A 27,860-nucleotide genomic window follows, 5' to 3' on the forward strand; every position below is an offset into this window, starting at 1 on the left:
ATACAGGTGGCTTTACTGTTGCACAGAGAGGTGCAGCCTAAAAATGCCTACAGTCTGCTGTGGATATACACATATCAGTTCAAGATTTAAATTAATAAATCAATAAATAAATGACCAAATCAGTCTCACACACCAGGAGGACTGAACAGTCCTGCAGACAGTGTTCAGTCAGATAGGGGATATTATTTTGTGATTATCTATGGTCATCAAAACAACTTTAAAAGATGGTAAGAGTAAAAAATCAAAAGTAAAAGTAAAAAATATTTGTTGCCTTTTTATTTATTTGACTTTAGAGACTGAACTGAGAGGGAAGGGAGGTTATTTTATTATTTGGTCACATAAGGGATATGAAGGCTGTTTATTAGTTTTGGTAAACGAGTAAAGGCTTATGTTTTAATGCTCATTAATATTGCAGTATGATTTTAGAGGTATTTAACTCCCTCTCTCTCACACACTCACACACACACACACACACACACACACACACACACACACACACTCACACACACACTGCCAGGCCTACAACTTAGGCCTACTTCAAGCCCCCCAGCCACAGCACCCTTGTGTCCCCAGTGTCCTCTGAATAAACAACCCCAAATTAAAGACTGCAGAGACACGCTGTAAATTACTGAATTAATTAAGTGATCAATTCTTTGATCGATTTTCACAGTTTTATTAAGATTAAGATTTATAAAGAAATAAAGCTCCGCCCCTTCCGCCCTCACTCTGATGTCACTTTCCAGCGACAGTGTTAGAGCTGAAGCCGGCTGAAGCTCTGAGCGGTTCTGGTGACCAGGCTGAACCCAGCAGCGGTTTCTGCTCACATCATGGGTCCTGTCGAGGTAAACAGCACCGCTGCTTTTCTTCCAGGTGATGAGGTGTGGATTTATGCAGGTATATGAGCTGCAGACGGCGGTGTTGTCCTGCAGTAGCCCAGTGCAGGTCAGCGGTGCTGCCTCTCTCTGTGAGCTCCTGACTTCTCTAAGAGGACTGGTCGTGTTTTTGGGTGGTTGCAGTTTAGTTAAGCCCTTTATAGCATTTATTTGAAAGTATTAGTATGCTTAATTAATGAGAAACTATCGAGATCAATCGGATTTATTGCTGGTTGCAGTTAAATGTCTTATAGAATAGTAAACAATTTTAATTAACACATTTAATCACTCTCCAAAAGTCCTAAACAAGATAACAGGCCATGCTTTCTGTCCTCAAATCATTTAATTTGAGTAAAACACTTAAATTACTTAAGTTTGCATTGCTGTCTGTATAATTAATATACACACCTACTAATGAATGAGCCTTGGGATATGATAAGTCTGGGTTCAGATCCCAGATGTCCCAGATGTCTCTCTGTTGTACATCTTAATCTACTGTTTGAGTGAAGGTGTGTCCTGTGATTATCTGCACGTACACACACACACACACACACACACACACAGAGCGGTGGGCAGCGGTGGGCAGAAACTCCAGCGCCCGGGGAGCAGAGAGGTTGAAGGGCCTTGGGCCTTGCGCCTTGCTCAAGGCCACTGCCCAACAGTGCCAGCTTGCCGAGCTTGCCGGGAATCGAACCCACAACCCTGTGATCAACAGCCCGGCGCTCTAACCGCTGAGGACTGGATTTCTGCACAGTTTTGTGCTTTGCTCGCTCCAAGACACTCGATTCACCTCCTCTGTTGATTGCCAGGTTTAGTAGGTGTGTTGGAGCAAGGTGCTGGACTCGGGCCCTTGTTTTCACAACTAATTTAGGGAGTAAGGGGCTGTTTGAGATTTAGGCAAGTATTTTCTGAGACATAACTGGGCTTGAATCATACTTTTAGCGTAACATACTGAAGGGCTCAGACTGCACGTTTTTTGCTTTTTCATATACAGTGGGTGCACAAATCAAGCATCCAGAGCCGAACTGGGGACTGAGAACGTCAGGGGATGGGAGGCTAGAATAATAATTTAATAAAAACTTAAGGGAAAGTGACAAATATGAATAACAAAATCATGAAAAAAAGACTACATCAAGCAGCAACGGCGTCAGGAGAGCTTGCAGTGACGTACGTTGGTATAGCAGCGCTTCTTCATTACCTGCTAGTACTAACCTGCTGAACCTGCACTGTTAAGATTAGTGTATAGTGTTAGTGTGTAACAATCAATTGGGACACAGCCAGAAGATTTATGTTTTATTTATTGATCATATTTGCCATAAATTTGACAGTTGCTGCTAGAAGGAAGTCCTAGAAGGGTTGCAAGGTCCTTTTAGGCCATATAATCGTTCACTTTGTACATACCTATTAGTGGCTACTGAAAACACTACACCGCATCATCAGGCCACTCACTTATATTTTTTAATATTTGGCTTGGTTTGAGACATAACCTCCCAGATCATTAACCACCCAGATGATTATTTCCTTATGTCATTATGTTCATTATCATATTCATTTATTGCTACTTTGTCCTCTCTCTCCTGCAGCTTCTCCACATGTCCGTGTTCTCCCAGAGTTTCTCTCCCTGTGGCCGCTTTCTTGCAGCTGGTAATAACTATGGAGAGATCGCCATATTCAGGTAAGCCAACAGCACAGGAGAAGTGGTCTATTGGCACCAAACTCTGCCAGACGACTTATCTTTCTAGAATTATTGGTGCTTAGTTGAGCTTGCAGAGAGCCTGAAATATCACTGAAGTGGGTCGAACACAACAGACAGTGAATTGTGTGATTATACAGTAGCCGCATGTGGCCTGATGTTAACGTAAGAACAGCACACACATAAGTGGCGGTTCTAGATTGCATGGCGCTCTGGGCGAACCCCCTGTCCAGACTTATTTTATTGAAGCAAAACGAGAAGCTTGAGCCAAAACATGAGAACTAAACTGAAACATCAGCACGTCTGTGAAGGCCTGGTGATATGATATACACCAGACAAGTGAGGAGAAGACAGAACCGAGGCAGAGGCAGAACAATGAACACCTGATACCAATAACAAGAGGGGCGGGGCTGCGTACGGATAACACCTGGAGAACTTCTGGAGAACCCCCAGTTTTTGAGTATGACGTATTTACTATAGATAAGTGTGAAAGTTCAGTATACTCAAATATCCGCAGCTCAGAACTGTTTGGTTTCTGAGTGTGGTTACGATGGACGCTACAATCCCACAATGCAATGCAAAACAGAAAATGGGAGGAGCTACTCACGTCTGGAGCACGTCTGGGATTCTCATTACAAAGCAGGCCAGGTTGGGACTGGTGTACGTAGTAAGACTGACTTACAGACCTCCGGGGACATGAGGACGCTGAACGGTCATTCTGTAATTGGAACAGCAGCGTGGTGTGTAATGCATTCTGGGATATTTGACGGGGCCAAGTCCTCAAAAGTCATGCCTGATGCCTCCTCGATAACTCAGGCGGAACAAGAACACCTCCTGGCGTTTGGACTGTAGAACTGGCTAGACCTGAACTTCTGAATGGAGCAGAGCTTGGGCTGCAACTGATGACGTTTCACAGGAAGTCCTCAGGAACATGAGTACAGACAAGATCACAGATTCACTGGTCATCATTATAAATGAGGCACTTCCACAAAGTCTGAGAACTGGAGCTGAAGGGCTTTAAAAATCTGTCTGCGGTGCTGAAACATCTGATGCTGTTCTGTTTATATACTCTGCTGAAATGCTCCATATTAACCCATTCATTTTGGACTTGCTCGGGAGCGCCCTCTAGTGTCTGGCAAACCTGAAAGACCTTCTCAAGCCAGAATTCTCTTGTCCACAAGTTCTCTGCCTAAACGTCTCCCTCGGGGGCCCCTAACATACCAAAGGAAACTGCAGAGTTATAAATAATATAATATATTAAATATAATAATAATAATATTCATAATAAAAAATGATATATAACAATGATATAAGCTGGTACTTTTGTTGTCAGTATCAGAAATGAAAGTGCTCAGCCCCCTGAGTGTAATGTCCAATTAGCCCATGTGTGAAACTGGTGTCTTTTGGGTATATTGATTATTAATATTTTTAATTTGTGTGTTTTTTGTTTGCTGTTTTCCACACAGTCTCTCAGCAGCACTGAGCCCAGATGCAACCGACTTGAGTCAGAAGCCCATTCTAACATTCACTGGTAGCTCTTAAGTCCCTTCTATGGTCTGACATGGAAAGCTAATCAACAGTTGCTGCAGTCAGTACTGCCTGGTCTCTCCCTCGTACTTATTGTTTCCGTTTCTCTCCCTCCAGCACACGAAGGCCCTGTGTTCACCCTGCTCTCCACAGACACTCACCTTCTGAGTGCGGGGAACGGAGAGATCAGTGCGTGGAGTTGGATGGAGCTCACCAAGAGAGTAAGAACTAACCCACATAAGCTAATCTTACCTCCGGGGCCAATCTAATCTGCAGAGGTCTCGCTCTTAACCCGGCTGACCATGTGAGCTCCTGCTAGGTTTAAATGAAAACCTCTAGCCACACTGGTTCCTTGCAGATGAGCTCAGACACCCCAAGGTCAGTCCTTGGTTGTGCACATCATCAGAAATCAAGGCGACATGTCTGCAAGATGCAGTGTGAACATAAACCTGAGGTGTAAGAAACAGACTGAGCAAGCTTGTGAAGAACTCCGGGTGACCCCGCCTCTCCTTAAACATGCAGATAAGCGAAAGACAGACAAGCATGTGAGCAATGCTGCTTGTTTAGCTCCCATAGAGCCCATATCAAAGCTCAGACTTCCCTGTTCTTTACCCTGATAACCTGCATGTCGCCACCATCATGAAAACATGACCAGGACCCTTTCGTAATGCAGAGACTAACTGAAACCAGACTTTACTAAGGAGAAAGGTTCACATTAACAGATTATTATTTTTATATTATTATGTTAAACAGGAATGTTAGTTTTAAGGTAGTTGCAGGATTTCTGGCCCTCTCCAGACTTATCTGGAGTTTTTCTCTCCCACTCTATCAGCACTTCTGAAAACCTCTCTATCTACAGGAGAAAAAAATACAACCCTAAAACACTAGAGTGAGCATGCATCCGGTAGGGGGGGAGGTTGACATTAAAATCAGCTGTATATTATTGTATATTATACTGTATATTATTTATTGCATGTCTCCATAACACACAGACTCTAAGCCTGATGAGTATAAGAAAACTTTATTTATATTATATTATTTATTTATTTGTTTGACCCTTTTTCTGCCCAATTTGGATTGCCAATTACCCAACCCATACATATCCCCCCCAATGGCAGGGTAAAAACCACACCGCCACAGCCAGCACAGCCAACCAGTGCCTCTTTTTCTGCACTGCACGTCACCGGGCACCAGCATGCTCAGAGGAAAGCGCTGTGTGCCTGGCTCTGATTCATCGGCCACCAGACGCCAGTGCCAGCCAGCATGACATGGTCATAGTGGCGGTGTCTTATTCTGCTGTTCCTGGCTACGTTTTTTAAATATGTGGACGGGGCCTAAGATTAGTGACTGACTAGGACGTCTAGGGCTAAGGTGCATGTTTATAAAAATAATTTCTGACCTTGAATTCAGTTCAGACGTCTTTCTCATGACTGATTTCTACCAGCATCTTCTTTTAGACCATAACAACGTTCAGATGGACTTGAGTGAGTTTCTTAACGTGGTGTTTGTTTCTTACCATTTTCTTCTATAGAGCACCAAAGCAGTATGGACGAGGAGACCAAATTACAAGTATGTCACTGGCACAGTTAATGTGTACTGCTTAATTTCTCACATACACACACACACACACACACACACACACACACAGTGCTGCAGTTCAGGTAGTGGCTAAAATGTATGTAAAAATGCTTCCTTCCAGATCTAGTCTCGAAATCCCAGAGATCAATGCTATGATCATCAATCCAAAAGTAAGTCACTTCAACCTCTAATGCACATCTGTTAAATGCATTAAGATGCACTGATCAGCCATAACATTAGTACCACCTCAATGCCTAACATTGAGTAGGTCACCCTCGTGCCACCACAACAGAACTGACCATTCGAGGCATGGACTCCGCATGGAGACCTCTGAAGGTTTCCTTTGGTATCTGGCACCTTAGCAGCAGATCCTTTAAGTCATTAGCATCACTGAGCCTTGGAGCACTTTTGGTAGGTACTCACCACAGCATACTGGGAACACCTGGGAAACCCAAGACCTGCCTGATGTTTTGTGATACTTGAAAGCTCCCAGTCGTCTAGATTAGCAGATGATTAGCAGTGTCATTCACTTCACCTGTCAGTGGTGCTAATCTTATGGCTGATCGGTGTAAATATTTCTGTGTAGGTGGAGTTATGTAAAAAATGACTATATTTAAGCATAAGTAATAATAGGCTTGTCAGTTTAATTAGTTGTTAGTTAGGACTAATTAAAGCTTGTTGTGTGTTGACTGTCAGACATATGTGCCCTCCATCTGTCCCTTTGTCACCTTCATTATCTTTCAGGACAACAGCTTGATAGTTGGTGGGGGAGACAATAACGTTCACATCATGGACATGGAAACTGGGACCTTCAAGGTTGGAGCAGAATCCATTAGTGCACTGGGACACAGTCTTAGGGGTGTTGGACACTTCTATAATCTTAACAGACACTTTTTCCTTTAAGCCATACATTACAGATTCATTAAGAGCATTGCCACATTTAATCAAATTTTAATAAAGGTTTGTTTTGATGATGTAAATGTTTAATGTTAGTGTAATTGATTAATTATTAGACAGATGTTGTGGGGCCAAATCCATACTACTCTCCTTAATGATTAAAAGAGGGATGAGAGAGTTCTTATTTTGTGATGCCTCTGTTGATCTGTCTCTCTCTATGTAGTCTGTTCTGCAGGGCCACACCGATTACATCCACTGCCTGGCCCTGAAGGAGAGAGAGGGGGAGATCCTCTCTGGTGGGGAGGACGGGGCAGTGAGGATTTGGGGTGAGTTGAAGTGGGCTTTATAATGCCTACATATGGAACAATTTCGCTGTGTCATGATATTTGATGATTACAGAATCTGATATTTAATAAGTGTGGACCCTGTGGCTCTAAATGTTATGATAAAGACATCTTGGGTTTATTCAGCAGTGTAAAATTCTGTTGTAATATAAATATAATTACGTATACATTATGAGGACAAAAGTATTGGGACACCTCCTCGTTCATTGTTTCTTCTCAAATCAAGGCTCTTAGAAAGCTGCTTTTGTTGGAGTAACAATCTCTACTGGGGGAAGAGGGAAGAAGGCTTCTATTAAATTTTGAGTAGAGCATTGTTGTGAGGATTTGATTACATTCGGCCACAAAAGCTAGTGAGGTCAGGATGTTGGATGGATGATCACCACCCCACCTCATCATCCCCAACTCCTCAACTCCTCCAATCCAAAAGTACTGGATGAAGAACCATCATCCAACATTCCAGAGAACACAGTTCTTCCACTGCTCCACAGCTTAGATCTAGAGAGTCCTATTCTATTGGCAGTACTTCTCTACAGGGACTAGATGAGCCAAATGCGTTCAGTAGAAAAGGTGTCCACAAACATTTGGACATATGGTGTGCCTTAGATTAAATAAGTCTGTAGTGGGACAAATAGGTAAAAAGTGACACACTATTATTTACACACTGTCAAAATCTACCCCCAGACTCCCGGACCAGGCAGGCGGTGCACTGCGTCGAGGTGTTCAAGTACGAGGTGAGACTGATGAGAACTGACGAGGCGGCTGATGCAGCTACAGCGATTGAGGTTTGGTGTTTCACAGCTAACAACATGCCTTTCTCTCTTTCTGCATGTTGGTGGGTTAGGAATGCGCCCGCCCCCAGTTCGGGAAGTGGATCAGCTGCCTTGCAACAGACTCTGATTGGATGGTAAGCAGGAAATACCAAGTTTGGCTGGTGGGCGAAGACAGTTCTGTCTATAGTTTGGATTTGATGGACTTTACAGTACATTAACATTTTAGTGGGGGGAAAAAATCAATAAGTAAAAATAATCAATTTTATACATAATTAATAGGTTTATTAGGTATTAAATAATAAGTATAATTAAAGTTATAACAATAATACAATTACATTATATTACAATATATCAGTTTTTTACATTTATTGAACATTAAATGTAAATCTTGAAATGTTACACAAATAAATATACAATAACATTTGTATTTAGGGGGTACATGAGTACAAAAACATTCTATAAGGTAATTTATTTAATGTTAAATATAAATCTTACCATGTTGCGCAAGGTAAATATACATTAACTAACATTTTAGTAGGAAAAAAACAATACGTAAAAATTATTAATTTAAAATAATTCATTAAATATTAAAAAATCAATATAAATCTTAATGTTCCACAAATAAAGTAAATATACAATAAAATCAATAATAACATTTAGGATTTAAAAAAGGAAAAAATGTAAAGTATTTATACATTCGTTTACTGACATTTCTGAACTTCAAATGGGCTTTAAAAGTAAATCTTAAACTGTTAAAAATAAATTCAGGAAATATACATTAAAATTAAAAATTAGGGAAAATTAGGAAAAACATTAAATAAGATTAACAATTTCAATCAGTTTACTTAAATGTCTTGAAATTGAAATTGGACTTTAAATGTAAATCTTGAACTGTTACAAAATTAATTCTACAGTAAAATTATTGCATTTTAAGACAATTAAATTTGATGTACACTTTTTTTTTATTTTTATTTTTTTAGGAAAACTGAAGAAGAATAGGTGGAAGTGGCAGAAATGCACAATAAAGCACTAATATCTTTTACCAGTATTCAAGTCATATATAAGTTAAATGTATGTAATCTGATGCATTTCCATTCATACAAAATAAGTGGATTCATTTACAGCCACTTCTGTGTAAAAAGAAGGAAGTGAGAGCTTTTTTAATATTGGTGTGATCTGATCATAATCATTATTCTAGTCCGCGTCACTGGCTGCACTGTAGTGAATGAGCTGTAGCCTTCGGTAAGAAGTGCATTACTGTAGGTCTCATCTTGATCAGACAAAGGCATTCACAAGCCTCTCCGTATCAGACAGTGGAGTGGTGTCTCTGAAGCTGTTCAGACTCGTCTGCCGGCCTGTTTCCTGTATTGTTTTAGGCGTGCTGTATGCTGGCTACTTCACTGACAGTCCGAAACAGTCCATGGGCTGCTGCCCGTCTGGAATGTCGCCTGTTTATGAGGGATGTCTGGGGTGAGACATCCTTGATAAAGATCCCTCTTGTTCTTTCTTCTCTTTTGACGTTTAGCTCTGTGGCGGAGGACCCTCCCTCTCTCTCTGGCACCTCCGCTCCATGTCTCCTACCTCTGTCTTCCCTCTGGCTGGCTGTCAGAGAGAGGCCGTCTTTCATCAGGACGTGGTAAGGCCTGTGTTTGTTGTGCAGCCAAAGTTAGCAAAGATTTTTTTAGATAGCATTTTTACCTTAAATCAGCAGATGATCCACTGACTGTAATGGAGAGAATGCTGCTGCACTGTGGAGCTTTGGTGGTGGAGCTGCAGGAGGAGAACCTCTCTCCAGAGGTTACTGCTGCTGTGTAACGCTGCGTAACCCATAGAGTCATACTAGTGTAAAATCCTGAAGTTTTACTCTACCGCCTCAGCCCACATGCTGCTCTAACTTCAGCTTGTCCAGAAATGCATGTGTGCATAAGGAGGCTCGCAATTCCTGATTTGTATTTACTACAGTGGAGTAAACATGAACTACACTCCTTACCTGTAGGGGGAGCCCAGGAGCAAAAACATACAAATTCTTGCATAATGCTGCTTGAAATAAGGATTTGTGTTCTGCGGCTGCTGCTGCTCTAACATCAAGGTCTTCGCTGAGCATCTTCAGCCTAAAGGGAGTTCAATAGCCGTGCAGTTTATGTAGTATATAGTATATATTATATATATTTTGGTGGTCTGTGTTTGTACACTGTGTATTATAGTATATATAGTATATAGTATAGTGTATTATTATTAATGAGTGAACTTTTTCTTTTCCTTTCTCTTTCGTCTTTGTAGATCCTGGCAGTAGGCGAGGGTCCACATGTGTCCCACTGTCTGCTGGGTGGTAGTGTAAAGGCTCAGATCCCCTGCACCTCACCATCACTCAACACACTCGCCCTGAACCTCGGCAGCACTGAGCACAGGGTGAGGCTGTATACCAGCTATTGACTTATCACTCATTATTTATTTAATTAATTAATTTATTAATTAATTCAATGTTTATATTTATTACTACAACAACTGTTATGGAGTGCAATCAAGTTGATTTCAGCTACTTGTGATTTATATAGGGGCGTTTATATATATATATGTGTGTGTGTGTGTGTGTGTGTGTGTGTGTGTGTGTGTGTGTGTGTGTGTGTGTGTGTGTGTAAATAAGAACTTGGGCTATATAATAGGGCTAGACTATATAATAATTTACATGTATATGTATAAATACTACCCTTCTGGAGTGCTACCTTCCTGCAGGTCAATGCCAACTCGTATCTGAGGCTCCATTCAGCCCTTTAGGGCCTTCTGACGGCAGTAATTAGCTGGATCAGGTGGGGTGTTGAAGCCGAAGTGTGCAGGAAGGTAGCTCTCCAGGAGCAGGTTTGGAGACCACTGCTAAGGGTAGCATTTATCCAGAACTTCAGGGCTTTATGGTTCTTTTGGCTTGTTCCCAGTATTAATAATAATAATAATAATAATAATAATACAGGCAAATTACATAAATACAATTAGAAATGAGTACATTCCTAAATAAATAAGGTCATATTATTATTCAGCAGTCTAGGTTGGCAGTAGAAAGTGGACGACTCCAACTTCTGACCTTCCTTTCTTTAACGTTAATTTTGCAGGTGATGACCGCAGCAGGCAGTAGTGACCAAATTGACGTTTTCACCAACTTCTCCTACAGAGCCTTCTCTCTGTCTTTCTAAACACACACACACACACACACACACACACACACACACACACATACTTGTGAGGACTGGACAAACGTCTTTGATGTCTGATATAATGGCGTGTAGAACTGGGCAGTAAGCATTTATACACTGACCACAGAATAAATACCCATAATAAACACAATTGTTTTTCTAAGCAACGTCTCAATAACTTCAGTGGCCAACAGCACGTTCTGACCACTGACGTTATGTTTATTAGGGTTTATTCTAATGTTATATAGAGTTAATTACAGGTAGACACTCTCACTGACTTTGTTTATTTGGGTTCATTCTGATATGGAGTGTTTTAACAGGGGAAAAAACACACATACTGCAGACACAGTTTTACAGCGTGTTCTTGGCTGCTTTAGGCTTTTGTGCAGTCCTCTCTACATGGTGTAACAAAGTTTCTATTCATGGCCCGAATACCTCAGTTGACCCTGACCAGGGGGCTATTTCACGGCAGGATTTCTCTGTTTAGCCAGATAACTCAGGCCCTGAGTCCCACCTGTCCAGTAAGAGAAGAGCTGGCTGACCTTTTCACCTTGGGCCTTGGGTCAACTGGCTGACTGCTTTGCGAGATACCCCCTGAACTCTAACCATACAGTTAATCTGTTATTAAAGCCACGCAAATGTCTTATTATTTTTTTCGTTGGTTAATAAGAGGCAGAAAGAGAAGGTGTGACTTCTTCATCAAAACATTAGGAACACTGGAAGGTCTGTTGGAATTGTAGTCTGTATGTTTGAATATCCAGTCCTCTGAAGTGTAGAAATACATGTGTAGACCCTCACACCTCCACTGTTATCTTTTCATAGCAGCATTGATGCTTGTTAGTTAGCTAATTAGCATATCAGTTAAAATACAGTGGAACAACATATTTTTTTTATAATAAAATATTTTGATACGTGTTTCAGGCTCTTTTTGGTGGGAAATGAGGAGGCAGTGCATTGTTTTCTACTCTCTTCCATCCATTATAGGGCAGATATATATATATCACTCATTCAGATTAGGTCATGCATGCACAATATATGTCCAAATGTTTGTGGACACCCCTTCTAATGAATGCATTTAACCATATTAAGTTGCACCCATTGCTAAGACGAATGTCCAGGTTTGCGCACACACACACACAGCTTATCTAGTCCCTGTACAGCAGTACTGCCAATAGATTAGAACTCATGTCTGGAGCAGATAACCATGAACCTATTGGCACCATGCCGTCTAAAGCAAGGCGTGGGCTAGAGAGGTATAAAGCCCCCTAGCATTGAGCTGTGGAGAACTGTGTTCTCTGGAATGATGGATGGTGGAGCTCCCTCCAGTACTTTTGGGATGAGTTAGGGTGGTGATTATCATCCAACATCTTGACCTCACTAACACTCTTGTGGCTGAATGCAATCCACGCTCAAAATCTAGCAGAAAGCCTTCTTTCTCAGACAGTAGAGACAGTTACTCCAACAAAAGCAGGATCCACTCTTTAAGCCCCTTAATTTCAGAAGATGCAATGAATCTGCAAGTGTCCCAATACTTTTGTCCACAAACTACATTAAAGAAAACTATGTTTAACTTGTAGACTGAAGGAGAAGGTGGACTGCACATCCATGCACCTCATCAGAAATCCACATTCATCAGACCAGGCTACGCCTCTCTGGTCTTCAACAGTCCAGCGATGGTGGTCCTCCGCTCACTGCAGCCTGATGTCGGCCGTCCTGCTCGTGCCTCAGGCAGAAACCTTAGTGCCTGGTCTTGTTAAAAGATGCTGGTATTTGATGGTCAAAGTGGTTGAAACACTGGCCATACAAGAGGAAAGAAATATTTGAGTGTTCGGCCAAACAGGGCTATGCCGGTTGTCAATCCCAGGCATTTTGGTCATGCTGGTAGACAGCTAAACCACCCGCGCATATGAAAATAAACCATATGCTGGTCAACCAGTTTGAGCGGTTAGAGCTCCGGGCTTTCGATAACAGGGTTGTGGGTTCGATTCCCGGGCTCGGCAAGCTGCCATTGTTGGGCCCTTGAGCAAGGCCCTTTACCCTCTCTGCTCCATGGGTGCTGGAGTTGGCTGCCCACCGCTCCGGGTGTGTGTGTGTGTACTCACTGCCCCTAGTTCACTACCACAGATGGGTTAAATGCAGAGGTGCAGTGACAAATACGTGCACCTTTACCTTTTACCTCACCTTGTCCATGGTAGGCTGTATTTTAGTTATTAGTTATTATGATTATTGGGGCAGTGGTGGCTCAGCGGTTAGAGCGCCGGGCTGTTGATAACAGGGTTGTGGGTTCGATACCCGGGCTCGGCAAGCTGCCACTGTTGGGCCCTTGAGCAAGGCCCTTTACCCTCTCTGCTCCGCTCTGTGTGTGTGTGTGTACTCACTGCCACAGATGGGTTAAATGCGGAGGTACAGTGACAAATACGTGCACCTTTACCTTTTACCTCACCTTGTCCATGGTAGGCTGTTCATAACAGGGTTGTGGGTTCGATTCCCGGGCTCGGCAAGCTGCCACTGTTGGGCCCTTGTGCAAGGCCCTTTACCCTCTCTGCCCCCCAGGTGCTGGAGTGTGTGTGTGTGTGTGTGTGTGGAGGACATGCACCTTTACCTTTATTTTCAGTTCACAGATATTTTATCTAAATATATTTGCTATGATGAAGATATTATTACAGGACAATCCCAATTACTGTCCATATAATATTGGCCAGCCTCACCTCGGCTCATTAAAAACAACGTGTGAGCGGAATTCCCCTTTAATTAGTGGAAGCGCGTTTTGTCGCCCCCTGGCGGACACGGCGCGCGGCGCGCTGTGAGCCGGACACTCGGAACTTTCCCAAGACATTTATTCCTGAAGCTGGAGGCTCGAGAAAGAAACCGCCGCCTCTCTCTCCCCGATTAAACGGCCTAGCGGAGAGGGGGCTGACCGGTGTAGCTCTCTGAATGGTAAGGACGGTTCCGTGTAGATGTCAGCGAGGGGTGAAGCGGGTCGGGGTGTGGGTTTACGGGCCGCTGATTTGGGTCTTGTGATAAAGTGATCAGGTGGGAAGCGGCGGTGAACGCTAGTAGCTAGCTGAGTAGCTTAGCCTGACGCTGAGCCGGGCTCGCCCAAATGTCCCGAAAGCTGGTTTTCAGGGTCTTTTGGGGGAGTTTGGGGGTGTTTGGGGATCTTGGCTGTCTTAGCGAGCTGTTAGGTAGTTATATAGTTAGATACAGAGCGAGGGGTGAGGTGGAGGGGTGAGGATAGTGTTTGGGGTTCAGGGCTGGAGATTAGCTCGCAAGTAAACAACGACAGCAGGGCTTCATTTCCAGGTCGTTTTTAGTGACAAATTGGGGTTTTACTAGATTAGGGAAAGTTTAGTGAGGTGTCTGGATCTCCAGCTGCGGGATTTCTCTGTAATTGGGCCATGTCATCCTACCAGGGCGCTGGAAACCGTGTTTATGTGTCGTTTAAATGGATGAATCGCTTGTTTTTTGTGCTAAAATTAGTCCTAACGACCTCAAAACAGAGCAGCACTGCTTCTCCATCTCCCCCCAGCTCCCCCCAACTCCCCCCCATCTCCCCCCCTCGGCTCCCCCCCTGACAGGTCCGTGTGAAGGTGAGTATGTGGTCAGACGGTCAGGTCAGTCTCAGGTATCTGAGATTTCACTTTCAGTTTTCTCTGGATTTCCTGGCAGCTCTCAGGCAGTTGTGTAACAGAGTCAGTTAGTGCAGATTGTTCTGGATGATTTATTACTGCTGTTATTGTTATTATTATTATTGTGATTCTTCTCTTTTTCCGTCTAGACGTCACTTTACACCTTGTGCCGTACTCTGCCCCCCTCTCTAACGCAGGTTGGGCGCTTTTCGATGCAGACCAGCCCAAACTGACAGGGCCGTGTTCAGGAAAAAGCCCTCCCCTTCCTGTTTTTGTGGAAAGTGCTGGATAGTTTCACGCAGTCGCCTCATTTATACTCCTTACTTTCAGTTTGGTGGGCCTGGGTGGGTTTTTTGTGCAGTTTGGGGGACAGTGTGTAGGGTGTTGAGACGTACAGCGTCAGAATTGTTCATGAGATGTCGGAAAGCTCCTTCGCAACCTCACAACCTCCTAAGAACTCCTTTGAAAACCTCTGAAAACTCCCTCACAACCTCAGAAAGCTCCCTCACAACCTCTGGAAACTCCCTCACAACCTCAGAAAGCTCCCTCGCAACCTCACAACCTCAGAAAGCTCCCTCGCAAACCTCGCAACCTCAGAAAGCTCCCTCGCAAACCTCGCAACCTCAGAAAGCTCCCTCGCAAACCTCTGGGAACTCCCTCACAAACCTCTGAAAGCTCCCTCGCAACCTCACAGCCTCCTAAGAACTCCCTCACTAACCTCTGAAAGCTCCCTTGCAACCTCACAACCTCAGAAAGCTCCCTCACAAACCTCAGAAAGCTCCCTCGCAACCTCACAACCTCAGAAAGCTCCCTCACAAACCTCTGAAAGCTCCCTCACAACCTCAGAAAGCTCCCTCACAAACCTCAGAAAGCTCCCTCGCAAACCTCACAACCTCAGAAAGCTCCCTCGCAACTTCAGAAAGCTCCCTCGCAAACCTCTGGGAACTCCCTCACTAACCTCTGAAAGCTCCCTCGCAACCTCACTAACCTCTGAAAGCTCCCTCGCAACCTCACTAACCTCTGAAAGCTCCCTCGCAACCTCACTAACCTCTGAAAGCTCCCTCGCAACCTCACTAACCTCTGAAAGCTCCCTCGCAACCTCACAACCTCAGAAAGCTCCCTCGCAACCTCACAACCTCCGAAAGCTCCCTCGCAACCTCACAACCTCTGAAAACTCCCTCGCAACCTCACAACCTCAGAAAGCTCCCTTGCAACCTCACAACCTCAGAAAGCTCCCTCGCAACCTCACAACCTCAGAAAGCTCCCTCGCAACCTCACAACCTCCGAAAACTCCCTCGCAACCTCACAACCTCCGAAAACTCCCTCGCAACCTCACAACCTCAGAAAGCTCCCTCGCAACCTCACAACCTCCGAAAACTCCCTCGCAACCTCACAACCTCAGAAAGCTCCCTCGCAAACCTCTAAGAACTCCCTCACAACCTCCGAAAACTCCCTCACAACCTCACAACCTCCGAAAGCTCCCTCGCAACCTCACAACCTCTGAAAGCTCCCTTGCAGACCTCTAGGAACTCCCTCACAACCTTCCGGAAGCTCCCTCGCAAACCTTTTAAGAGCTCCTTCGCGGACGTTTTGCAGTAGAAGTGTCCTTTAAGGAGCACCCATATAGCTTATATGATCTCAGTAATTAAGGTAAATACTGATTTAAAAGAAACAGGTTACAGATAATAACAGCTACACTATATGTCCAAATGTTTGTGGACACCCCTCCTAATGTATATTTTCAGCAACTTGAAGTTGCACCCATTGCTGACCTAAAGCCAGGCGTGGGCTGGAGGGGTCTAGCTGCAGTGAGCTGTGGAGCAGTGGAGGAACGGTGTTCTCTGATGATGATGATGATGATGAGGTGGGGTGGTGATCATCATCTAACATCCTGACCTCTCTAACGCTCTTGTCGCTGAATGCAATCAAATCCTCACAGCAATGCCTTACTCCAAATCTAGAAGAAAGCCTCCTTCTCTGGACAGTAGAGACAGTTCCTCCAACAGAAGCAGGATCAACTCTTTTTAATAGCCTTGATTTCAGAAGAAACAGTGAATGCGCAGGTGTCCCAATACTTTTGTCCATATGGTGTAGACTAGGTTCAGCAGTATTGATCAGATTTATTACTGTGATATTACAGTATCTGATGGTAATTAAGTATATAGTTAATGATAGTCTTGTCTTTTAAATGTGACCTAGCTTGTTTTGGTTGGGCTTTTTTGGAGTTTGTACAATGTATCTCCGGCATCAGGTGATTTATCCCCAACGTGTGTATTAACTTTCTGTGAGGGAGCTTCTCGAGGCCTCTGGGTCCATCCACCACCACTGTGAACAGTTCTGAGCAGTGGGATTGGAATATCACTATACTGTACACAGCACATTTTCAGAAAGGAAAGAAAACCTTTCAGATTTAATGGATTTAATGTTTTTCTTTCAGATCAGTCACCCACTGAACTTCAGTTAGTTAAAAACACACAGAATAGAATTAAAAAGCAGGAACATCATGGGTTTAATACCCGTCAGTAGAGCTATACCAGTGCTGATGATACTGAGATGCTATCTCCTTCAGTAGGCCTTGTCTGCAAGTCTGTAGGTGTGTATGTGAGTAGGGAGGGTGTGTTAAGACCCTGAGGGTTACGGTAAATCTAAGAGTAGAGTTGTGAAGGGGTGGAAAATTTCCAGTAAGTTACCGCTATCTTTCAATGGGAACTTTTGCTCGGGAACTTTTAAGAAAAGGGGAAAAAATAATATATATATGGGACTTTATTATTTCTGTAACCAAGAAATAATACTTATTATTAATTCATGTGTCAGGTTTCTAGAAATCATCTGGACATATGCTGTACATGGGATGGAGGAATGGACAGTGAATGCTGGAGGTGTGGTCTTTTCAATAGCCCTGCAGTGTGTAATGTGCCATGTGTCTGGGATTGAAGAGCAGCTTTGCTATTCAACCGTTTTGGTATCATATCTAATTATTTTAGCCAAGATTATGCTTCAGTATGTTATTTCTTTACCAGCTATATATAAGTTTCTCACCTTTAGCTTTGAAAATTCCCAACGTTAAAAATTCCCAGAATATTGCAACCCTCATACCGATACTGATGATCTATTGACCACCCCTGAGATGCCATCCACTTCAGTAGGCCTTGCATAATGTCTGTAGCTGTGTGTGTGTGAATGAGGAGAGTGTGTTTAGAGCCTGAGGGTTACGGTAAATTTAGCACCACAGCTGTTGGGATGGAAGTGCCGGGGGTTGCCTCTGCATGCCCATGATTTCTGATGACTCCGAGCAGATGGGTCATTTATTGTCTTATTCTCCCTGCCTCTCCATTGTGTTCTGTGTTTCTCTGGGCTGGGATGATTAGCAGTGGGAAATTTGATAAATCGGGACACAGTTGAATAAATATTCATATTTCCTTTTTTTTGGTTCATTATTTAAACTCTTAAAGACCAGGTCAGCTGTGTTTGGACTCGTAGCGTCCTTAGTTAATCAGTGCGTGTTCCAGCTAACTGGGGCTCAACTAACACAGGGTTAGTTTAGAGGGTAAAGTCTCATATCTGAGCACGCCGAGTCGAGTGAATGGTCTTATCTCTTCTCATGTCCGGCCCCAGCTTTTGTTTTTGTGTGTCTGTGCTCCTGAAGGAGTAACTCCTCAGTTTTAATGGTTTGGTGTTCCTTGTCATTTCAGGAGCGAGGCCCTGGACATCAGGACTGGACACTTCACGTCTTATGAGCAGTCGTATGCGGGAGACAGGAGAAACACAAACCCCTGGGAGAGTCAAATGGCATGGGAGACTTGGCCCTGTTAGCGGGATTAAGACGAAATCAGCAGCTTTGCTCTAACGGCTCATCTCATCTCACTGTTTACAGCGTGTTTTCTCACCACATAACTCACCCCTGAGTACTGATGATCTGGACAAATGAGCACAGATTTGCACAGATTACTGCTTACTGCTACTTGATGCTGAATCGCAACACTGAGGACGTCTATAATCATCAGTCTCAGCAGCAATAAGAACAGTCCACATCGGTTCTGGTTCAAACGGGCCGAGGTCGTGTTGAAAAGGGGACCTCCGCCTTTCTGTTGGGCCGTCAGGAGCAGAGCTGAGACCTTTTTTTTGCATTTTACTGGCAAAACTAACAAACCTGCACTGGATATAGATTGAACTAATGGAGTGTAAAGGTTGCCCACCTGTGATCATACACAAATGAGCTGGTGGATTTGAACTGTAATCACTTGGATCATACTGGAAATCTGAAATCAACTGGAAAGACACTCGGATGCGTGTTTTATATAATGCTTCAGCCAAAGCTCCTTCCTTTTTAATGTGAAGCGACTGTTGTCACTGAAGAGGGCCAGAAAGCTGCGACGGGGTGTTCGCTGTATACGCTTGTTTATCTTGGACACGTTTACTGGGACGGATAAAAGCAGAATGGCTGGGAAGGACTACAACCATCTCTTCAAGCTGCTCATCATTGGAGACTCCAGTTAGTACCCTTCTGGTTTTAACGCTATCATTATAAACTACCAGTGATACGAAGATTCAGAATCAGATCTTACGTTTTTCAGAATTTCACTTTTGATACACAGCAGGGCTCAGAAACTAGGGGTTCGACAATCCCACATCCAGAATCTGTATGGGTATGATCCAATCCAATCCATTAGCCTAAGCGATCACTTAAATTAAGGCTGCCCAATAAATCGTCTCCGCATCATCATCGCAATGTGTGCATGTGCAATAGTCACATCGCAGGACGTGGAATGTCACATAAGGCAAATTAAGTCTCGTCATGCTCATTGGCATTCATGTGCTTTGATTAAGCCTAGGCTAGGACTAAACTACGGTGACGCTGGATTTCTTGGATTCTTGGCAGGTGGAAATCTTGGCTTAGGCTCAATCTGGGTCAAAATGATCACAAAAGCTAGGTTAAAAAGTAGATTTTACGATCTTGAGTTGAGCAGTATGATGAGTTATCATCAGTATTGTGATAAGTCATAATACAGCGTGTCTGAGTATATAGTCCTGAGTGTCGTCAGAATTAGAGCTGGTTAATTGGATTAAGGAAAACAAATCATATGTACTAGGGTCGGACTTCAAATGAAGACGCTAGTTCAAAATTACGACGTGTCTGATGTGTTAAATAAAAAGCTCATTGCCCCATGTGCATTTATAAGAGCTGCAGGGTGGGGTCACTGCGGGAGCTCACTGATTAGTGATGTCACTCTGAAAACAGGTGGGGGGACAAAACTCAAGCCAACGTAGTTTTTCTTTTTGCAAAGTGCTGAGTTCAAGTTAAAGGGAGAGCAAGCAAACCTGGATAAACCAGTCGACTAAATGAGTCTAGAAACAGTGGAACACTAACCCTCTTAAGGCCGTCCCTCGACTCTGTGCTCTCAGATATGAGGCTTTATCCTCTAAACGGTGGATCTGAGCCTCAGTTAGCTGGTACACAGCCTGTGCTGTGGTGAAACGTCCTTAAATGAATCGATATTGAATCGAATCAGAAATCGAATTGAATTGAGACCTTGTGAATTGGAATCGAATCGATCCGGGAAATCGGTGGCGATACCCAGCCCGAAAGCCACATAAACACAAAACCGCCTGCGCTACTTGTGCACCGCAGTAATATTTTAAGAAGGTATGACAAAAGTGTTTACAGCTTAACCTTCATTTTTAATAGAAACATTTCTAGAAGTTTTCTTTATTAATCCCCAAAATGATAAACTTGACAAATTATGTATTGAACAAATGTCTTGCCGTATTTAGAGATGATATTTAAACACCCACCCTACCACCCCAATTCTCCACTGCTTCTGCTTGTTTGGTTTGTGTAAAGGTCATACGAGTGCACCTCCTGTTTAAAAAACAAACAAAAAACACTTCCTAACCAGGTTTGTGACTAAATGGGATTTTAGGACTTTGTTGAGAAACGCCACAAGAACCGCAAGCTGAAAAAGCTGAAGTGAAACGTGTGTGTGTGTGTGTGTGTGTGTGTGAGACCAGGTTCTGAGTGTTGCACTAATGACTCATAGTTACAGTTAACTTGGAGCTGAAGGAAAGCTTGAAGTGTGGAGATGGGTGGAGCAGGAAAGCTTGTGTAAATCATTTACCCCTCCTGACTGTTCAGAATGACGCAGTCACTGTTTTCAATAAAACCCAATTTTCTTATAAATGAACTTTTAAGTATTAAGTACTGGGTGGAGCTCCACATTTCACCATTCTAGAGATCCACTGCTCTACAGCTCAATGCTGCTGGGGGGCTTTATACCCCTCTAGGCCTGGCATTATTAGGCAGCATGGTGCCAATAGGTTCATGATTATCTGCTCCAGAGAGTCCTATTCTATTGGCAGTACTTCTTCTCTACAGGGACTAGACAAGCTGTGTGTGTGCATTTGCACATCTGTGTCAGCAATGGGTGCAACTTAAAGTAGCTGAATGCATTCATTAAAAGAGGTGTCCACAAACATTTGGACATGTAGTGTATGTGTGTTTAAAGGCCTGTCTCCTGGTGGAGATTAATAGGTGGTTGGTTTGGCATCCCGTTGGGTTTAAACAGTGTGTGTGTGTGTGTGTGTGTGTGTGTGTGTGTGTGTGTGTGTGTGTGTGTGTGTGTGTGAGAGAATATGGGAGTACAGAGTGTCTGTTAGCTAAGAGTTTGCTTTGTCTTTAGACAGTGTTTAAAGAGCGTCACCGGTTAGTTGCTGGACTTGGTTGCCAAAAGCTCCACCCTAACCCTGCAGCTGTAACTCTGTTTGATACAGATTTCAGTAAGAATTGCAAATTCACCCCAATTCAGTTAGATTAATTACACTTTGTCCAAATGTTTGTGGACAGCCCCTTCTAAAGAGTGCTTTCAGCCACTTTTTAAGTTGCACACTCTGCTTGTCTAGTCCATTTAGAGATGTACTAACAATAGAATAGGACTGTCTGGAGCAGATAAACAAATATGAACCTATTGGCACCATGCTGCCTAATGCCAGATGTGGGCTTGAGGGGTATAAAGCCCCCCAGCATTGAGCAGTGGAGCAGTGGAAGAACTGTGCTTTTCACTCTAGTCGCTGAATGCAATCAAATCCCACAGCAATGCTCCTCCAAAGTCTAGCAGAAAGCCTTCTTCCCTGGACAGTAGAGACAGCTACTCCAACAAAAGCAGGATCAGCTCTTTTTATATACTCACCCACACACCTGATTTCAGAAGAAACAATGAATGAGCAGGTGTCCCAATACTTTTGTCTATATAGTGTATGTTTGTGTTGTGCAGAATTAGTTAGAATTAGAATAAGGAGGAACCGTATACACCGGAGCAGAGGATGAACAGCAGCTTGTTGTCTAAGTCTGGCCGATATTACAGTAAATATTACTGTTCTACGTCTCAGAGGCTGCTGCATGTTTAGTGTCAGTATTGAAAGGTTGGTGATATTACTGCAGTAAGCTTCACCGGCTCTGTAAGCTTTAGGGGCCCCAGTGAATTATCAGAAGCAGCACAACGAGACCTGCCGACAGCTTTATCCCCAGAGCTGTGGTGCTCATTAACCACAGTGGGGCCCTCATACTTTAAATAGAGCTTTACAAACCTCCCTTCTGTGGCCCAGAACTCCACCCTATGCCAATTGTGCAACTGTTCACATCATTCTGTAATAATAACAGTAGAGCTTGTTTCCTCCGACCATGCACATACAGCGCCACCACAGAAAGCTTACATTAAAAAAAACCCCAAAACATATATATATATATATATATATATATATATATATATATATGTGTGTGTGTGTGTGTGTATATACACATTATTTATACATTATACACACATATGTGTGTGTGTGTATAATGTATAAATAATGTGTGTGTGTATATATATATATATATATGTATATATATATATATATATATATATATATATATACATACATACATACATACATATTTCATAAACCATGCACATTTCCCCTAAATTCCAAATAAACTGCTAGTATTATATATATATATATATATAATATAAATTAGAGAGAGAGAGAGAGAGATGTATATAATTGAAGTGTGATCAGATCTTCATCTAATCCCAAAAACCTAGATAAAGGGAACCCTATGAGTGAATATCTGAATATCTTGGTCAGAAAAAGTGTGTGAACCTCTAGGAGTACGAGTTCATTTTAAGGAATGCTTCCCTGTTGTAAACTGGACCGGGCGGAGTCCTGTGATTACACACACCCACACACACACACACTGCTTGCTTTATTTATTTGTTGAAAACTGCATACTGGGAACTCCCCACAAGACCTGCCTGATGTTCTGGAGATGTTCTGACCCAGTCTGACCCCTCTAGAACATCACAGTTTGGTTCTTGTCAAAGTGTCTGAGATTCTTAAGCTTGTCCATTTTTCCTGCTTCCACACCTTCATCACCTTCAAGAACTGACCGTTCAGTAGCTGACTGATACAGCCTGCGTTTGTCTTGGTGAGTGGCGTGAGTCCTCGTATGTGCTGCACACTCCCCAAATAAAGTCAAGAGGTTCTGGTCTCATTTCTTTCGTAACTGCGCTGCTTCTTTGGCCCGGTGGAATAGGTGGAGTGCTCTGAGGACTGTAATCTGGAACAATGTTCTCAGACCCTGAAACCTCTTCGCCTCTCTCTTGTTTTGCAGATGTTGGGAAGAGCAGTCTACTGCTGCGGTTCGCAGACAACTCCTTTTCGGGTGAGTTTCTGGTGACCTCATCAGTGCAGATTTAATGTAGTAAACTATATTTTCTCCTAGTGATTTATTTTTTTGACTCTTGTAACAAAATCTGATTTTTATATGAATTAATTGTTATTGATTTATTATGATTTTTGTTCCATAACTTCAGTTATTTGTTTGTGTAATATAATTATATATTTTACATTATATTATTATATTATATTTTAAATTATATATTTTATATATTAAACTACACACACATGTTCAGGGAACAGATGTCCCTCTTTGTAAAAATACGATGTACCCCCCCCCCCCCACGTGCAATTAAGAGTCATTTGCAATAAGCCTGTTAATAATATTGTTATTGCTTTTTTTACTTCTTATTTATATTTTATATACAGAGTTACAAAAACGTAGATAAATAAATTACAGAGTGTCTTGCTATTCCTTTCTGCTGTGACACTGAGAATTTCCCCACTGTGGGACTAATAAAAGATTATCTTATCTTATTATTTAATATTTATATATATATAATTGTATTTATTTACACCCCCCCCCCCATTTATTTAGATATTTAAACTTATATATTAAGATAAAATAATTTGTCATATTAGTACCTGCTTAGTTTATACAGTTATACAGTTTATACAGACCATAGCTCATCTGCATGTCAGTTCATTTTCACCACTGGCAGTGTTTATTGTAGTGTGTGTGTGTGTGTGTGTGTGTGTATGTGTGTGTGTGTGTGTGTGTGTGTGTGTGTGTGTGTGTGTGTGTGTGTGTTGCTGCTATGAGTAAATGAGGCCCAGCAGCAGTGCTGAGGTTTTTACACGCTCCGTGTTCCTGCTAGCCAGTCAAGAGCAGCTCTGTGGTCAGAAACTGATGATGGTCACTGTGCACTAAACTGTACACCAACAGATGGGCTGCAGTCCCTATAAAGTGTATGTGTCTGTGTGCATTTATGCAGTACGTGCTGATCTAATGACGTCCTGTGTTTGTTTCTGTCTTCTATAGGAAGCTATATAACCACTATTGGGGTGGACTTTAAAATCCGGACGGTAGAGATTGACGGAGAGAGAGTAAAACTCCAAATCTGGGACACAGCTGGACAGGAGAGATTCCGAACCATCACTTCCACGTACGCACTGATCAGAGTACACGTGGGATACCGCAACGCTCACAGCACAAGCACACAGTGCACATACAAAGCTTAAAGCGCTAGTTTTTACATTACAATGGAATGGACACTATATGGACAAAAGTATTGGGACACCTGCTCATTAATTGTCTCTTCTGAAGTCAAGGGTATTAAAAAGAGTGTATCCTGCTTTTGATGGAGTAACTGTTTCTACTGTGCAGAGAAAAAAAGGCTTTTACTAGATTTTAGAGCATTGCTTTGAAGATTTGATTGCATTCAGCAACAAGAGCATTAGTGAGGTGGCCCCAGGTAGCTCAGCAGACTAGTCACGCTGCTTCGCCATCAGCAGCCGGAACCTGAGAGAGCACTCCTCCCCATAACACTTCTATTGCTGGGAGGCATTGCAACGGATGAGTGGGTCGGTGGGTTAATTGGCTGAGCTAAAAATGGGGAGGAAAAAAATAATTTAACTCATCCCAGAAGTATTGGATGGAGCTCCACCATCATTCCAGAGAACCCCAGAGTTTCTCACTGCTCCACAACTCAATGCTGGGGGGCTTCATACCATCCTAACCCACGCCTGGCATTAGACGAGCTGCCAATAGGTTCATGTTAATCTGCTCCAGTTGGCCAGTGGCTGCAACTTAAAGTAGCTGAATGCATTCATTAGAGGGGGTGTCCACAAACATTTGGACATATAGGAAATTATTGGAAATATGTGATGGTTAAGTTTGATTTCTGTGCCGAACTGTCGCCTTAATCCTGGATCCTGGTTTGTTTTTCTTCTCACACAGGTATTACCGAAACACCCACGGGGTCATTATTGTTTACGACGTCACAAATCCTGAATCGTTTGTTAACGTCAAGCGATGGTTGAGCGAGATCTCCCAGAACTGCGACAATGTCTGTAAAATTTTAGGTGAGTTTCCACAACACCTCACCATGTTCTCTTACACGAGACTGAAGCCGAAGAGAGCACCCAGGCAGATCCTTCAGTTAAGGACGACTGGGGCACAGCACACGCCATGCACACTGTGCGACAGGCAGCGCAGTCACAGAGGGCCTCAGTCCGACGATGTGTATTTGCATTTGAATGCCTCGGCTCAGCCCTCTGCTCAACCTCTTTGCTCTTTTTCCAGTTGGGAACAAGAACGATGACCCGTCCAAGAAGCAAGTGGACACCCAGGATGCCATGCGCTTTGGGGAATCAGTGGGAGTCAGAGTATTCGAGACCAGCGCTAAAGAGAATATTAATGTAGAAGAGGTAATCCTATGTTTAAATTGTGACTGCGCCATGCACAGTGATCTCATTAAGGCTTAAACTAACTTTTAAAGACGTAAAAGCTCAATTTCTCAATTCAGAGACAATATCTGCTAAAAGCTAATCATCGTCACCCTGAGGAAGTAGCTGGTGCTTGGTGTCTTGAAGGGACGTTCTGCGTAGTTCAGTGTTTGAGGTGTAAACAGAGTCAGTGTGGTTAGGTGTGAAGTTATATTCTAGGTTTATTCTAGAGAACTCATATTTCTGAACAGTGGTGGTAAAAGGAACAATGCGTCGCCATGACTACAACACAAATATAGCCTTTCATCTGCCCAGACCCTTCAGTGGGCACGGAAGATGCGGCTTGCCTTCAGCAGCCGGAGCCAGAGAGAGCACAATTGGCCTTGTTCTCTGGGTGGCTAGATGGCCCTTTCTCTCCCCATATCACTTCAGTGTGATGCTGGCCAGCATTGGCGTCAGCTAGCCGATGCATCAGAGCTGGGTACCGGTCTCTTTCCTCTGAGTGCGTTGGTTACCTGGCGGTAGTTTAAAAAAAAAAAGAGCCGGTGGCTGGTTGCATATGTGTCCGTCATCACTCTCCCAGTGTCGGGAGCATTGCATGTGACTGGGATAGTACTAATAAATTGGGTTGGGTAATTGGCTCTAAGTCTAAAATTGGGGGTGGGGGGTGGGGGGGGTTGGGTAAAAACGACTCAGAATGAGTTTACTTTAACCTGAACCGCCTAATTAGTAAATATCAGCCAGTGTGAGGGTGGGCGGAGTTTAGGATGTACCACAAATGTAGTCAAACAGCTAAAAAACATGTTGGTGTCTGAAGTCTCCGTCTTGTAGCTCCAGTGCAAAAAATGCAGACACTAATCTACATGTGGGATAAGTAATACACTGTGTCCAAATGTTTGTGGACACCCCTTCTAATGAGTACATTCAACTACTTTAACTTGCACCTATTGCTGAGGCAGATGTGCAAATGCGCACACAGACACAGCTTGCCTAGTCCCTGCAGAGAAGTGCTGCCAATAGAATAGGACACAGGCGTGGGCTAGAGGGGTTTATAGGCCTCCAGCATTGAGCTGTGGAGCAGTGGAAGAACCGTGTTCTCTGGACTGATGGATGGTGGAGCTCCATCCAGTACTTTTGGGATAAGTTGGGGAGTCAAATCCTCACAGCAATGATCCTCCAAAGTCTAGTAGAAAGTCTTCTTCCCTGGACAGGAGAGACAGTTACTCCAACAGAAGCAGGATCCACTCTTTTTAATAGCCTTGATTTCAGAAGAAACAGTGAATGAGCAGGTGTCCCAATACTTTTGTCTTTTTAGTGTATGTTATAATTACTAAAATGTGGTAAATTATTATTATTTATGTTTATTTATGATATTTATTTATTTGATATTTTAATGTATGATATGTGTTGCGAGTATGATTGTTGCCCTCTGTGCAGATGTTCATGGCCTTCACCCACATGGTCCTACGGGCAAAGAAACAGAGCCAGAGCCGAGCGGAGAAAGAGCGCGAGAGAGAGAAGGACACGGTTCACATAAACTCTCACAGAGACCGCGACAGGAGAAAGAGAGGGAAGAAATGCTGCTGAGAAACTGTGGGAAGAGCGCGAGAGAGAGAGAGAGAGAGAGAGAGAGAGAGAGAGGGAAGGAGAGAGCGAGAGTTTGAGAGAGGGAAGGGTTCAGCACCTCCAGTCAGCTGGCACATTCTGCAGAGAAGAAAATGGTTTGCTTAACTTTGCACTGAAACGGAGAACATGGCATAGAAACAGAAAGCCACTATTAAGTGCCGAATTTCTTTGTCCTTTTTTTCTTGTCTGTCTGTCGTTTTATTACTAAAGGGAATTGACCGGTATTACACACTCCTTAGACGTCTAATTAAGGGAAGACACTAACAGACCTGAAACTCAAGTGTTCTGCTGTGGTTCATCCATGGAAAACATCTGTTCCATCATGTCAAATAAAAAGTGTTGATGAGCCAAGTCATGTGTCCAAATTAATAAATAGCAATAAAATAAAAATGCAACTTTTAAAACACGTCTTTTGTCCTTTACTTTGTCCTGTCAGCTCAGTTCGTCATAAAAGGATCGCTGACCACGAGAGGCCGTGTGGTGATCTAGTTTACAGCAGGAGAGGCTAGGCGTAGGGCGCCAACAAACCCTGAACTTGGCCTCCCACCAGTCTCCTCTTTTTAAACACACGACTCTCGACCCGTCTCTCACAACTCTTCCAGACCTTCACCTTCACCAGACCCAACTGTGAGAAGCTGG

The 27,860-nt window shown here is 43.2% G+C and overlaps 2 protein-coding genes across 2 annotated transcripts; both read left to right on the plus strand.

The window, feature by feature from the left end:
* Positions 1-755: 755 nt before the first annotated feature.
* Positions 756-11,781, plus strand: thoc6 (THO complex 6). The gene is made up of 13 exons (XM_072693418.1): positions 756-842; positions 2,456-2,547; positions 4,032-4,096; positions 4,210-4,313; positions 5,624-5,661; positions 5,792-5,840; positions 6,415-6,486; positions 6,791-6,893; positions 7,593-7,642; positions 7,753-7,815; positions 9,207-9,317; positions 9,962-10,090; positions 10,786-11,781. The coding sequence occupies exons 1-13, from the start codon at positions 828-830 to the stop codon at positions 10,864-10,866; spliced, it is 972 nt and encodes a 323-aa protein (XP_072549519.1). The 5' UTR covers positions 756-827; the 3' UTR covers positions 10,867-11,781.
* Positions 11,782-13,674: 1,893 nt separating this feature from the next.
* LOC140573841 (ras-related protein Rab-35) lies at positions 13,675-27,625 on the plus strand. The gene is made up of 7 exons (XM_072693428.1): positions 13,675-13,803; positions 18,188-18,987; positions 23,143-23,193; positions 24,190-24,313; positions 25,108-25,232; positions 25,453-25,577; positions 27,033-27,625. The coding sequence occupies exons 2-7, from the start codon at positions 18,933-18,935 to the stop codon at positions 27,180-27,182; spliced, it is 630 nt and encodes a 209-aa protein (XP_072549529.1). The 5' UTR covers positions 13,675-13,803; positions 18,188-18,932; the 3' UTR covers positions 27,183-27,625.
* The last annotated feature ends 235 nt before the right edge of the window (positions 27,626-27,860 follow it).

The sequence above is a fragment of the Salminus brasiliensis genome, chromosome 12 (genome assembly GCF_030463535.1).
Source record: "Salminus brasiliensis chromosome 12, fSalBra1.hap2, whole genome shotgun sequence".
Classification (NCBI taxonomy): Eukaryota; Metazoa; Chordata; class Actinopteri; order Characiformes; family Bryconidae; genus Salminus; species Salminus brasiliensis.